Genomic DNA, 14,392 nt, shown 5'->3' on the forward strand with positions numbered 1-14,392 from the left:
AACGAGTTTTTCTGTCTCAAAAATACCATCCAGTGCCACGTCCCCTGTAAGAAGAAGAGGTTTAGCATCTACAGCAGATATTTCAGACTGTTCTTGTTTCCTCTTTGCAGTTGCTCATCCATTCTGCACGGCTGTGGGAGTGCAGAGAAGGGAGCAGACAGACAGCAAAGCGGTTACTTTAACAGACTACCCTTTTTTTCCTAAATGTCTAGATCTTGGCTGTCCCTTCTACATCAGCAGAAGAAGCTGACTTGGGCTGAACTCTCCTATCTCCACTATGCAAAAGGCAATGGTGATATTTCAGCACCTGCTCACATGCTCTGCAGTGATTCATTTGCATGATAAGCTGGCAGTTCAGAATGTGGCTCATGCCAGGTGGATCTTGAGATTCAACGAAAAATTAACTTAAGGTGATACTGGGGAAAAAAAAGAGCATCTCCTGATTTTATCAGGAAATTAACTTTCTAACTTCCTGCTGCCCCCGGGGCTTCCTCGTCCTCTTCCCCCTTGCCCTGGGGGTGCTGCGGGGCGCTCCCGGTGCTGCCCCCCGCTTCGCGCCGGTGCGGGGACCGGCCGGCTGTGAACCCGCCCCCAGCCCCGCCGCTCCGGCCGTCCCGCCCCGGGGTTTCCGGGCTCTGCTCCCCCGGCCCGGCCCCGCCGCGTCATCCGGACCCGCCCGAGCGGAGCGGCGGGTAACGGGGCGGCCCGGGGAGCGCGGCCGGGCGGGGCGGCGGCGGTGCCGGTGCCGGTAACGGCCCCGCCCGGGGAGCGCGGCGGGCGCGGCGCAGCAGCGGCGCGGAGCGGCCGCGCCGGGGGAGCCCCCGCGCCGGGGGAGCGGCGCCCGCGGCGCTGCCGGCGCGGAGGATGGACCAGTCGGTCGCCATCCAGGAGAGCCTGGAGGAGGGGGCGACCTGCCGCACCGTATCCTTTGCCTCGGCCGGGGTGTGAGGGACGGGGGGAGCCGTGCTCCTGGGCGCCTCCGCCCCGGTGCGGTCCCCCGGGGCTCCCGTCTGTCCGCAGTTCCTTGACTCTGCGCTGCAGGCGGTGCAGGGTGTCCTGGCGACGGGGGACAGCGTGGAGAGCCGGCTGCTGGGGCTGGTGGAGACCTGCGGGGAGCACGCGTGGGTGCTGGGCTGTGTGCGGGACACTGGGAGGGCAGCGGGTCTGGGCAGGGAAAAGCCAAGAGCTCTGTGGATCTTGCAGGCCATGGAAACCACCAGGAAACTCTTTTGTATCACAAAGACTTTCTACTGGCCTGGAGTCCAGTAGGGCAGTGGTTTGAAGGCCTCGTGCCTCGGCGTTTCTCCTGCTGTATGTTACGGGTGGCTATTGAGAAAAGCCCAGAGGTTGTGGTCTGCTGCATTCTGCCAGTAACATAAATACATTCTTATTTAAATGATGGAGTAAGCAGGTGGGTGGGCACGTGGTCAAGAAGTTTCTTTGGGGTCTGCATGAGGCTGCGCTGGTGGGCGCTGCTGGATGGAACGGGGTCTGTCCATACCTGCAGAGACACCAGAACTGGGGAGGTATTAACTCCACGTCTGCTCTGTGCTTGCAGGATCTATGTGTACACCCACCGGCGGATGGCCATAACAGCTGAGGATGTCTGCCTGGAGAGGGTCATCCCCATCACAGAAGATTTTGCATTGGAAGAAGGTACTAACACAGTGTGGTGGCTTAGTGGCCAGCTCCAGGGAAGGGGATGGAGGGGCCTGGAGTCCATATTTTGTTGTTCTACTTACTGAAAATTGGGCCTTCCCATCTTTTTGTCAATTTGTAATCCCTGGTGACACTTGTGCGTCACATGGCGTAGCAGGAAGGGCCCTGCTTGATTTGGAGCGTCCTGTATCCTACCAAGCACCAGCCGTGGCCTCCTACCCCGGCAGGTTTGTTCTGCCCATCTCTGTTCGTACAAGGAGTATTTGGGGTTTGAGGAACTCACCAAGCTCACTAACCTCAAAGTGTCAGTGTGGTCTGCAATCCCATTAGTTGGCTTTGTAACTGAACTTCGTTTTGCTTTTACAGTTGTACTTGACGATGACCTGCCTGTCATCGGTGAGTTCTCGTTGTGTTAATGCTCGTGTTATGGGTGTTCCTGGGCCCTGACCCCCCGCACTCGGGCAGGCAGGAGCGGGGGCTCTTGTGATGGGGCTGTTGGCCAGGGGGATCTTGTCTTGCTGCTCTTGGGGAACTCAGTGTGCTGTTTACCATAGTTCAGTTCATGGTAATGAGTATTGTTACCCCAGGTCAACCAAAGGAACGATTTTTCCAAACGCTTTTAAACTGCTACTGAAGATTAATCATTGTCACTGAGTGAGCAGAATAAAAATGATTCTAAATGCTGAGTTTTATATATTTAAATTGCATTCTCGTGTGGAAAAGGATGGCGATAAGGCAGCATGGGGAGGCTTGTTGCTGAAGTCTGCCTGTGTGGGAGAAGATGCTCAGCCCCTGCGAGCTCGCAGCTCTGAGCTCTCCACCCCTTGTCTCCAGGCGCTGACGTGACGGTCCGGCTGGGCTCGGAAGCCGATCAGCTCACGGTGCGGCTGCCCTTCGGCTCGCAGACGCGCACGTTCCTGCGGGAGGTCGTCAGGTCCATCCCAGGTACGAGCCGTGCGGGGCCGGACGGGCGGCGGGGCGGGCGGAGCTGCGGCGACCGCGGGCGGGCGGCCCCGGGGGGAGCGGGGGGACCGGCCGGGGGGGCGGGGGCGGCGTCTGTGCGGGGACCCGGGGCCGCCTCCCTGCTTGCGGCTGCGGGAGGTTGCGGTTCCGCGGGAACGGAGCTGCCCGCACCGCCCCGGTGCCGCCGGGCTCTGCCGGCTGGTGCGGGGCTCCCCGGGCCGGTGCTCGGTCACACGGTGCCTGTTGCTGTTCCGTCTTTGCCAAGCGCACGGGTGAGAAGGTTCAGAGTTCCTGGAAGTCGGTGTGGGATTCAAAGTCTGAGTGACACCATTTCTCGTTTACTCACCTTCATTTAAGCTTTTAATTCAGGAAGGCGCAGCTCGGTGCTGCTGGCATTCCTTCTTTTTATTTCTGCATTCGTCAGTAGTATTTTAAAAAGAAAAAGCAGAAAAGAAGGGATGAACTTTTTAACTTGGGCAGCAGCACCGCAGGATGGAGCCCGGGGGACCCAGGAGCATCCCTCCAACGTGGGGTTTTAACTGGTAGTTTAGAACTGGCTGGGGGAGACTTGGGCATATCTGCCTGTGTGAAAGGAAAAAGATGCTGGATGGAACACAACCTGGCTCCTTTGTTGGTGTCTTTTTGTTGTATCTGGGGCACAGTAGCGCTCTTTGAATGGTGAGCTCTTTGGGAAGCAGTTCTATCAGATCATGCCTTTGAGCTTTGACAGCGTTGCCTTTTTAAGGCTTCACTTTATTTCTCTTGAGCCAGAGCAGTCGAGGGATCTTTTTCTTCTCTTCCCCCCCCCGCCCCCACCTTGTATGAGCAGAATAAAGTGCTCTCTGCCATCACTTGGGGTCTTTGGGAATGTAAATTGATATAGAATGAAGTTTGGTGTGTTGTTTTCCAGGAAGAGCCGTAGCTCATTCTGTCCTTCAATGAAATGAAAGTGTTACTTTGCCACTTGTAGGAGCAGAATGTCGCAGTTGAAAGGCTGGTCAAATTTTGCTAATGTAGTGCGATGTGTTTGGTGTCACGCCTGTATTTAGTTCCATTTGCATGGTGGCTGCCCTGTTATCTCTTTTAGGAAGGTGCAGTTTGCATTGAGACCCTTGTTTCTGCTGGGTTCCCATGGTGGCTGTACCGTCCTGCCTCGCGGGGATAACGCTTGTGCTTTGCTGTGTATTCGCAGATAGGTAGAAACGCTTTAAATGGTAGCGTGTGTGTTTGTTTGTCCCTTTTTCTTCCTGTCTTTGTACTTCCCGTCTTGCTTCAGAAAGGAAAAACCTGTTATTAAGGTACATTTTTTGCATTCCCAGGATAAAACCCTGGATTTTGTGCTGCTAAGTCCTGACGCACGCTCACTGGCGTAAATTCTTCCTCTAGAGGGGAAGCTGCATCGTCACAGGGCAGTCCTGTGGAAATCAGCCCAATCTATCAGATAACCAAAAGAGAGACTGCAGGGCGCTTTGTTTCTCCACGCAAATCTAAATTATATTCCACTCACGGATTTTTTGCCGGTGTTCGCATCAGTGTGTTGAAGAACGAAAGAACGCTTTGTGTTTAACGTGAAACTTCTTTCTTTTCCAGAAGTGGTTGACTCAGATGTCGAAGAGAATGGGAAGGAGCTCTCAGAGAGCGAGAACCAAAGCCAGGACAGCACGGATGAAAGTGCTGCCGGGTATGGGATCTCCCTGGCTTTCTGAAGGGGTTTGGTGGAGCCGTTGAGGGGAGAGTTGTGGTGAGGAGTAAAAGTGGTGGCAATGTTTCTTGGCCAGTTTTGTGCTTCCCCTCCACAGGGGATCTCTGTGCAGTGACAGTAAATATCTATAGAACAAAAGTTCTGGGTCCTTCGCGGTGATTGCGTATGGATGGAATGAACTCTGGTGAGCAAATTGTCGGTGATTTGATGTCTAGGGGAAGAAAAAGAGAGTGCAGAGATTTTTCTGCCTGGGTCCTGGGTTTCCAGCTGGAAAGCGAGTGGGGCGGTCGGTGTCTGTGGTGCCGGGTCTGTGCACACCCGGTGCTCGAGCCGTCCTGCGCTGCGTTATCTGGTTCCATCTGCCGGTGACCGTCTCGGCCGCAGTCCCCAGGGCTGGTGGGATCTGCAGCAGAACTTGGCAACGCTTTGAGAAGAAACTCTGCAGATTCTAGTTAGGAGAGAAAACGTTCAGCATAAGCATGCTGTCTAAACTTGGCCGGGAGTTCCAGCGCAGCCTCTCAGAGACAGTCCTGCTAGTCCCCTATTTGGGCATATTTTTGCTGTTTAGTGGGACAGGACCTGCTAGCGTTGTTTATTTTGAATTCAGACAGCTTTGGCTCCGGGCCACCGTGTCTCATAGATACGCTCTTAAAATGTTACAGTTCCGTTTCTCCAGTTCCCAGGACTTGTGGACCCCGCTGCACATCCTTCAAAGTCTGGCTGAGCGATGTCCTTGGCATCGCTCTGCAGGTTGTTGACCTCAGGTTTATACCACACGCTTGTGGGAACTCCCGAGCCGCGGCATTATTAGTGTTGCAAAAGGAGTGTTGTGTAGCCACGGGATGCTAAATAAAACCACCTCTGCCTCCACCCGCTCTGTGCTGCCTGACCTGGGAGGTTTCCAGCAGAAGGCTTTTAAACAAACAGGGTTTTTCATTCTTCTGCTGGGGTCGGGAGGGCTGAGCAGAGGCAGCGGGAGAGGAGATTTGCATCTCCTTGCTCCAGCGAGCAGGGAATGCGTACAGGCTTTGCATCAACATCCAGGTGTAAAGGCTGCACCAGGTTGGTGAAAACCATTTGTTATTTTAGTGATAAACTGGTTTTATCTAGAGATCCGAACTGTTCTAAGAAATGCTAATTTCAGTCGTGTTTGCTTATCCCGAACACTGATTATCTGTCTTTACAGAAACAGGCAGATAAGTGTGAATCAAGTCCTCGTGATAAGCTGTTTCGGGTGTGTGTCTGTCCTGGGTTTCATAATGCAGTTTTGCTTTCGTTTGCAGGCAAGATGAACTCCAACCTGAGGTGACAACTCAAATGGTACCGTGGTCCAGCAGCACGACTTTCGACGAGGCTTCGGTCTCATCAGAACCGGACGCTGGAGTAAGCTTGATTAGGTCTAAATCTCAGCTTGAGGAACTGAAGAATGCCTGCATGGGCATCCGGAACTTCAGGTAATGGTCGTTCCTGAGGTGAGCTCATTGCTGCAGGCAATAAGTTAGCATAAGCTGTCAAAATAACTTTGTTATTTCATCCAGTGTCCATGCACATAGGAAATGTTGTAGAGAAATATGATCCATACTCCCCGGGACAGCTTTCTTTCCTCATTTAGGCATTTGCAGAGAAGAATTTGGTTCATGTCTCCGTTGAGATTTGCCTCATGGGTCTTGTTGAGAACAAGGCCTTTTGGAAATGACTTTTTCCTGTGCTTATTTCAGACTGTGTCTGGAAATGCCTCTATTCTGTGCACCTCTCTCTCACTGCTTCTGTTCACTACTTACCCGTGTAGTTGTTCCAATAATCTCATTAAGAGCTTGGGCAAAATATATAATTAGAACCAAAAAGTTTACTCGGGTTAAAACCCTTTAATGCAGGTCATTCTGTGAATTTGTCATTTCAAACTGCTACTGCGCAGCTCTAGTCTTTTTTAATATTATATGTAAAAAGTGTATCATTCTGTAAAACCTGTCTGTAAAGATGCCACTGTTATTAAATCATTATTGGGATTTGAACTTTGTCACCTTTTCCTAATTCCCCCCTGAAACATTACTCCAAAATAGCTCTATGTGGTGTTAAGCACATGGGTTACTAACAGTGGTATTTCCATCAGCTCTGCGGTTTGCAGCTCTGGGATTCCGTTAATTCTTTGCAGGTTTTTCATCGGCACATTCAACGTGAACGGGCAGTCGCCCACGGAGAGCCTGCAGCCCTGGCTGAGCTGCGATGCTGTTCCCCCGGACATCTACTGCGTGGGGTGAGCGTCCCCCCAAACCCGGCCGGGGGCTCCTCGCTGCCGGCTCTGTGGCTCGGGGGCATGTTGCTGAGCAGTGTCTGCATCGCCTGGCTCCATCGTGCAGCTTTTAGAGCATTCGTGTAACCCAAAAGAGCTGCTCTTCTGGTAACGTTTGGACCCTCCGGCATTGCGGTGTTACAAAGTCTTCAATGCCATTCAGTTGGATACCAACAGTAATTTAGCCTTTTGTTTATCGTGCCTTTAAAATCAGCATAACTGAATGAGAGTTTGCAGCTCTAAATGTAGTGAGTATAAAGCGATTTAGTTCTTTCTCAGATGAAAGGGATGGAGAGTTATAAACAAGTGCATGCATCCATGCGTTCCTTCCTCTAACACAGTTTCCAGGAGCTTGATCTAAGTAAAGAAGCCTTCCTCTTCGATGACACACCGAAGGAAGAAGAATGGTTTAAAGCTGTAACTGATAGTCTGCATCCAAAGGCCAAATATGCAAAGGTAAATGTGGCTTTTGCGGAGGTTTGAGTGTGGAATCGTGTTCCACTCGAGTCTCTTTTCCCTTCTCCTTGCTCTCAATTGCCGTGTCTTGCAGAGGCTCCTGTCTGCAGGCTTTGCTCTGAGGTGACGTGGTGGCATCGCTGCGCAGGGTGCCCAGGAAGGGACAGCACAGGGGACAGAGCTGGGCACCCGGGCAAACAGGAGCCCCTGCTCTCTTGGGGAAGGGAATAGGAAGCATCTGAGCTTCTTCCATATCTGTCTCCACAACGCATGGTGGAACGAGTTGCGAAGGGGTCCTGCTAGGAACACTGCTCATGTTTCAGCTCCTGCTCTTTAGTTCTGCGTTGTCCCTTGTCACTTGCTGAAGGGAAACTCCATCCATGGGCTGTGCCCGTGCTGTAGGTTTTGCTTTGGGCTTCAGCTTCGTTCACTTTGGTCCCTGGCTGCTCCTTCTCTGTGTGCTGGGAGCCCGCTGGTCCCTCACATGAGCCTGGAACTCTCTTTTTCTTCACCTGTACCTCGGCAACCCATGCTCTGGATTTGGGGTGACGTGCCTTCTCCCATCAAACCTCTCCATTGCAGTATTTAACAACGCAGGGTCTGTTTTTCAGGTGAAACTTGTGCGGCTCGTGGGACTCATGCTTCTGTTGTACGTGAAAGCAGAGCACGCGTTGAACATCTCCGAGGTGGCAGCCGAGGCTGTGGGAACTGGAGTCATGGGGAAGATGGTAAGAACGGCAGCTGTGCGGGAGAAGGGCTGAGATTTAGCAGGGCCCTGGAGATGCGGCCGCCGCTAGAAACACACAGACCCTGCGACAGCCCAGGACGTTGCTGGAGGGATCTGCTGTGTGCTCTCCCTTACCGATTTTAATTTATTTCTTCATTAGGTAATTCCTAAAATACAAATTGAGATCTGTGTGCTTGCTTGCTGTGTTCTCTTGCTGTGTGCAATCCTCACGTGAGTTACTGACTTGAGTTCGTTAAGTAGTTATCACCAATTGGTGTTTTCAGCCTCTTCCATCCCCTGGAATTGAACAGTCTGCCTCAGTGTCTTCTGGCTTCTCCGCTGCTGTTGTCTCGCTTGTGGATTCACCTGTTGTGAATCCACTTCTGACCGATGTCTTTATCTTTCAGGGTAACAAAGGTGGTGTTGCCATACGGTTTAAATTCCATGACACCAGTGTGTGCATTGTGAATTCTCACCTGGCAGCTCACATGGAGGAATGCGAGCGGAGGAACCTGGACTTCAAAGAAATCTGCTCTCGGATACAATTCTGCCAGTCGGATTCAGATTCAAACCCTTTCACTATTGACAATCACGAGTACGCGTCCTGTCTGACTGTGAATCGCTGCACGGGGCAGGGAGGAACCTTGTGGCCGTCCTGGGGTGTGAGGTTCCCTCAGCAGGGGCGCGAGGAACGCTGCTGGTGACCCAGTTGTCAGCCTGGAAGGGACAGAAATGCTTTACCCTAACCCTGGTTTTGAGAGCGGTCACCTGTGCGGTTCTGACGAGTCACTTGCCGCCTTATCCTCTTCTGGGCCTTGTTTTATTTTCCTTGTTCTGTTTTATGAAGTGGGAATGGGGCAATAATATGCATTGTTTCCCACAGTGAGTCGTGGGATTCAGTGTGAGGTATTAAAAGCACCGGTTATGAAATGGTAGTGACAAACATGCAGAACAGGAGCGAAAAGCAGCAAAGGTAGAAAATGCGGCTTCTCTTTGAAGTTCTCACTCTTACTTGCACTCTCAGCTGGAGGAGCAGACACAGCATCCATCTGATGGTGCTGAGCTTGGAAGAGCTCACGCGTGCATTCGACAGGTGGAGTCTGCTGCCTTTCTGCAGACTTATGCTCTGTGTTCTCTTTCAGTGTCATCTTATGGATGGGCGACCTCAACTATCGCGTGGAGGAACTGGATGTGGAGAAGGTGAAGCAGCTGGTGGAGGAGAAGGCGTTTCAGGAGCTTTGCCAGTATGACCAGGTACCGCTGCCTTACCTGCTTGCCAGGGGCCGCTTGGAAACCGCGCGCCCTTTCAGCTCAGCTGGAAATCGGCATTGAGCTTGCTCAAAATGCATGTTTTCGTCTCTTTTTTCTTCATAGCTGAAGCGGCAGATGGATGAAAACGCAGTCTTTGAAGGCTTTATGGAGGGAGAGATTTCTTTCCAGCCAACATACAAATATGACGCTGGCTGTGACGAGTGGGACACAAGGTACGGTCATCACCTCGTATGTGGTGCTGCCAATGGCTGTAGTTGTTGTTGAAGTCAAAGCAAAGCCAAGAACTGCAGATCTAACGGCTGCGAATAGGAGCCGTTCTGAGATTATTGCTGTTCCTTTCCCGTGGCTCTAAAATCCATCTGCAGTTTACATCTATTTGTGTTGCTTTTCTTACAGCAGATATTCCTAATCTTTTTCCCAAGAATAATCCATTGGGTTTCCTCTTAGTTAGAGGTGTACAAAATGAAGGAATAATTCTAGTTTAATTATTTTTCTTTGGTCGGTTTGTTTTTTTTTTCTCCAAGCAAAATTTTTAGGATTTATTTCCCAGTTCCCCACCCACTCAGTAAGGGTTTGAAATGCCCCATTTGTGCTGCCTGTAACTGAGCCTGGAAACTGGTTTTTCACTCTGTTTTAGCGAGAAATGTCGTGTTCCCGCGTGGTGCGACCGGATCCTCTGGAAAGGGCGGAACGTCATGCAGCTGAGCTACCGCAGCCACATGGCCCTGAAGCTCAGTGACCACAAGCCCGTGAGCTCCGTGCTCGAGATCGGGGTGAGTGCGTGGGGCCGGAGGACACGGCTGCTGTGCCGGTTCCCTCCGCTCCTGCCGTGGCATCCGCAGAGAACATGGCTCGAGGTGGCCAGATAAGAGACCGCGAGGATTGTTGTTCGTATTAAGCTGGGGTTGTGTTCAGCAGTGCTGCAGTTAAGCAGAATAATGTGCGAATAGGTGTTTTTTCAGAAGTGTTCTTTTGCCTTTTTTTTTTAAAATGTTCCTAATAATTTTCACAGAAACTCGCAGTGTGGGAAGGCTGCATCATTGGCAATGCGGCGCTGTGTTGTCAATTATTTAAAAGAAGGGAAAAAAAAGGCTGTTTGAGTACTAGCCGGGTGACTCTTGCTGGTTACGGCAACGTTCTTTGCTGTTGGATCCCGAGCAGATCTTGGACCATTAGTGCTCCGAGTGGCTCTGCTCGCTCCGCGTGTTGAGATCAAATCGCGTTCCCAGCTGCGTTACGGCATCTGCAGAGGCACAGTTGGTGCAGCATGTGTCCTTTCCAGGTGAAGGCTATGGACAAGAAGCGCTATCGAGCAGCCTTTGAGGAGCTCCGCTCCATGGATAAGCTGGAGAACGCCAACATCCCCTGGGTGACCACGTCCCGCACAGAGGTAGGGCCTGTTCACCCACAAGGGTATTCCGGGGTAGACTTGCACTAAATGGCTTCTAGACCCCATGGCTTGGTTCCAAAGAAGGAGAATATATTCACTTCCAGCTGTTCTCTGTTTACAAGCCCTAGACATATTTGTTTCTGTGTAGATGGAGGTGAATTCCATTCACAGTACCAGGCTGAAACGTAGGGTGTGTTACTCCCCGAGGCGAGGAGAGAGTAAAGGGGTTTGTGGCCTTGCTCCGGCTTGGTTGAAACACAGAATGTAAAATCTGAAGGATTTGGAAAAGGCCACGAAACCGGCGTTTGCTTTGTGTGTTGAGGACTGAAAAAGATAAGCGTATGAGACTTGTGAGGCTACAGCTGCCTTGTTCTCCAGTTTCATGGAGGTTGTTTGAGGGGAGCATTCGTTTGAAAGGGCCCCCTGGCGCAGCACAGGGTAAGCAAACATAATCCTGTGTAATCCTGGAAGAGACGGGGTGTGGGAGCAAGAGGGTTAATCTGGGTATTTTGCTGCTTAATGATTAAACTGCAGGACAAGAATTGCTGCTGGTGCTTGGCAAGGGGGAGCCGGCTGATGGTCTTGACTGACATTTGTTTCTAGTTCAGATTTCCGGATGTTAAATACATGGAGCTGCGGCTGGAGAAGTTCACAATCCGCAATGGCCAAGTGCCCTGCGAGTTTGAATTCATCAGCAAACCAAATGAGATAACCTACTGCAAGCCGTGGATGACTGTTACTCCCTACAAGGGCGTTCTGATGGCAGGTGAGCTCCTCCTTGTTCATCCCCTGTTAACCAGCTAAACTTGTCACCTTCTGGCTTAGTTTGCTGTGCTGTTTTAACAGCGCTGTGTCCATTTGCAGGCTTATTTGTTTAATACATTTTTTTAACTGGATACGGGGTTTTTTTATCGTCTTTTGGCAGATGCTGAGATCACAGTTGAGTTGGAGGTGTTTGTTAATAGATCAACAGCTACAAACTTAAACACCGGAGCTGACAAAATCGAAGATATCTTGGTCTTGCATCTTGACAGGGGGAGGGATTATTTTCTATGTGTAACAGGCAACTACTTGCCAAGTTGCTTTGGCTGTCCCCTTCATACGCTGTGTTACATGAGGGAGCCGATCCAGGACATGTCAACAGAATCCATTCGGGCACTTGTGAGTTAAAGTTAAGGTTCCCTTCTGAACCCATGAGAAACATTAAAATTAGCTATTAAGTCCTGTTTATTTCTAAAAAGCCTTCTCCCATTCCCATAGTCTGAGAACGCTGATACAGCTTGTGCTCCCCAGTGCAGCATCCTCACACCTTTTGTAGTTCTTCCCAGCCCGTTCCATATAGGGAGCACTGGAAGTACGATCCCGTTTGCTCTGCCTGCACATTTAAAAAAGATGTGCGATTTCTAAATGTGCACCGGCTGTTGAATGTAGACCTTTTCCCTGGAGCCTCTGGTTGCTCTGCATTGGATGGGGATGTGTGGTATATGTGAGGCTCAATGTATCGTTCCCGTTGAGCTGAGTGTACGTGAAGCGTGTTTATGAGAACAGCTTCTTTCTTCTGTCCGGACTTTTGAAATGTGCCTGTTGTACTAGTCTTGTATGAAGACTGGTGAGGCTGCACAGCTTCTTAACGAGTCTTAATTGTCAGGTATAAGCTCTGTGAAGCATTTTTGCAGAGCTGAATACTTGGCTAGATACTTTTTCTCCCCCTCCCACACCTCCCTCTCTCAGACCACGTTGCCAGTGGATAAGTGTCATGATAATGAAGCTGAAAAGCCGCTGGACATTCCCAAGGAGCTGTGGATGATGGTGGATCACCTGTGCCGCCATGCTTCCCAGCAGGTTGGTGCCTTTTGTACTGGGAACACAAAAGAGTTTGTTTGCATTAGGTTTTGTTTTGAAGAAGATGCTGGCAGGGGCAGCCATTGCTAGCTATGGGTGTTTGGCCAGTGGTAGAGAGACAAAGGACAGTGGTGATGAGTGACCCCAGTGACTTGTTCTGTGCGTGGCACCCGTCACAGTTGTCCATCTGCGTTGCTCTCCATTGCGGTGCCACAGCCTGCCCAGAGCTGCTCCTAATGGGATTTGTGCTAATAACTATCAATTTGGAGAGGTTTTTCCAGCCAGGTTTCGAAAATTGCTCTGTTTACCCCAATGACTTTTATTTTCCTTGAGACTGACTAATGGTGTGCTTTGCAGGAGGACCTGTTTCAGCAACCAGGCGTCAGATATGAATTTGGGCAAATCCGAGATTGTTTGGACAAAGGAATGCACGATACCCTCTGTATCCTTTTAGACGTGTCTGGTAAAGCTCACTGTGCCTTAGTGTCGAAGCTGAAAAAGACTTTATCAGTCATCTGTGCTCCACCATGGTTTATAAACTGCCGTCTCTCAGGGTAACTGAGATCTCGCTGCTCCCTGTAATCAGCCTCTAAGTCCTTGCGATGTTAATGAATGATTGTTGATGAATTACCGAAGTGTCCGACTGCCAGGAACAGCTCGCTCTGTGGAGTCAAGTGATTTAACTCAGACCTGGGACAATAGGAGTCCTGGGAGACCTAAGCAAAGACTAATGTCTCAGCAGCAATGTGGCCAAACCAGATCCCGCTGCGCTCGCCTCTTCCTTAACGTCCGCTGGGTCAGTGGGCAGCAACCACTCGGTGGCAGAAGCGCTGCTGGTGTTCCTGGACAGCCTGCCCGAGCCCGTCGTCTGCACCAGTGTCTACGGCCACTGCCTGTCCGGTTCCAGCAGCTACGCGCTGAGCCAACAGGTACGTGCTGAGCGTCCAGGTGTGCGCTGGGTGTCCAGGTACCGCTGGTGCCGGGGACGCGTCTCTTGTTCCCGAGGGACGGGAGGAAAACCGAGTTACGTCAGACCAGTGACAGGTTTTTGCTCTCAGAAACGTCACCATCTGATAATAGAACTGGTGCTGCGTGACTGTTGGGAGCTGTTGGTATCTGCATGTGTTGGTAGGAGATTAAGCTGCTAAGCCTTTGCCATGTCTTCAATATAAATGTGTTGGTTTTTTTCCCCTCCTCAGGCTATCTCTAGCATGCCAGAGTGTCATAAAAAGGTGTTTAATTATCTGATGGAATTCCTACAAGAGCTACTGAAAAATTCAAGGAGAAACCGTTTGGATGCGAATATTTTGGGTAAGGCGACCAAAATGACCGTTCTGTCCTGAGCGGCTTTGTGGACACACTTCCCCAAAATGACCGAGTGTAGTTGTAGCCTCTGCTGGTTTGAAGCATTTAATAATGAGCAAACTGCCCGTAGAAAAACAGTCATTGCAATAGCCTGGAAAAAAATGCACAGTGTCTCAGAGGTGGGGGGGTCGTCGGCTTTGCTGTCACATCGGGTTGGGGATGGTGGAATTGGTCTTGATATCCCCTGCTCGCGGGCTCTTACTCTGTGTGTGTTTCACTATTTATTTTATTTCATATTTTATATTTTATTATATTATATTATATATTATGCAGCCGGTATATTTAGTGGCGTGTTACTCCGGCCTCCTCCTGGATGTGCCGTACCCGGTCTGACCGAGAAGAAGAAAGCTCAGAACTTTATCCTCCACTTCCTCCTGCAAGAAGGCGCTTCACCGTGACGTTCGGATGCAGCTCATCTGATTTTTAGATACCGAATTAGTGTAAAAAGTATTTTTTGTACAGTACACTAGCTTTTTATCGTTTGATATCGCAGTGTTTTATATAGTCTGCGGCTTCTGGAGGCAGAATTTGAATCAGCTGCCGCTGTTCAAGCTGTAAATGTATCAAATGTAGACAAGTAAAAATATAAAGCTGATAGTCAGACTGTATTTTATTTAAGTTGTACTAAATTTAGACTGTTCCTGTTATTTAACTAAAGCGGTCGCGGTGCGTTTCCCGCGAGGCCCCGCCCTTTTCCCGCGGCCCCGCCCCTTTCTCCAGACCCCG

The 14,392-nt window shown here is 50.7% G+C and overlaps 1 protein-coding gene across 3 annotated transcripts; it reads left to right on the forward strand.

The window, feature by feature from the left end:
* The first annotated feature begins 650 nt into the window (after positions 1–650).
* Positions 651–14,261, forward strand: INPP5B (inositol polyphosphate-5-phosphatase B). Of its 3 annotated transcripts, none has more exons than XM_065041424.1 (22): positions 651–921; positions 1,042–1,121; positions 1,559–1,656; positions 2,026–2,055; positions 2,494–2,604; positions 4,213–4,303; positions 5,608–5,778; positions 6,477–6,578; positions 6,956–7,070; positions 7,682–7,798; positions 8,205–8,392; positions 8,940–9,051; positions 9,172–9,281; positions 9,707–9,842; positions 10,358–10,459; positions 11,063–11,225; positions 11,385–11,620; positions 12,191–12,301; positions 12,659–12,743; positions 13,103–13,230; positions 13,501–13,612; positions 13,940–14,261. In XM_065041424.1, the coding sequence occupies exons 1-22, from the start codon at positions 865–867 to the stop codon at positions 14,062–14,064; spliced, it is 2,580 nt and encodes an 859-aa protein (XP_064897496.1). In that variant the 5' UTR covers positions 651–864; the 3' UTR covers positions 14,065–14,261. The 3 variants fall into 3 exon arrangements, with proteins under 3 accessions (XP_064897496.1, XP_064897495.1, XP_064897494.1); XM_065041423.1 differs by having other exon boundaries at positions 652–921; positions 4,216–4,303; positions 10,352–10,459; XM_065041422.1 differs by having other exon boundaries at positions 653–921; positions 10,352–10,459.
* The last annotated feature ends 131 nt before the right edge of the window (positions 14,262–14,392 follow it).

The sequence above is a fragment of the Columba livia genome, chromosome 26 (genome assembly GCF_036013475.1).
Source record: "Columba livia isolate bColLiv1 breed racing homer chromosome 26, bColLiv1.pat.W.v2, whole genome shotgun sequence".
In the NCBI taxonomy this organism is placed as follows: Eukaryota; Metazoa; Chordata; class Aves; order Columbiformes; family Columbidae; genus Columba; species Columba livia.

Coding starts and splice junctions, on each gene's coding strand:
- INPP5B (XM_065041422.1), top strand. CDS start 865: ATGGACCAGTCGGTCGCCATCCAGGAGAGCCTGGAGGAGGGGGCGACC. Junction 1,122..1,558: donor GAGACCTGCGGGGAGCACGC/GTGGGTGCTGGG, acceptor CTGTGCTTGCAG/GATCTATGTGTACACCCACC. Junction 13,231..13,500: donor GCTACGCGCTGAGCCAACAG/GTACGTGCTGAG, acceptor TCCCCTCCTCAG/GCTATCTCTAGCATGCCAGA.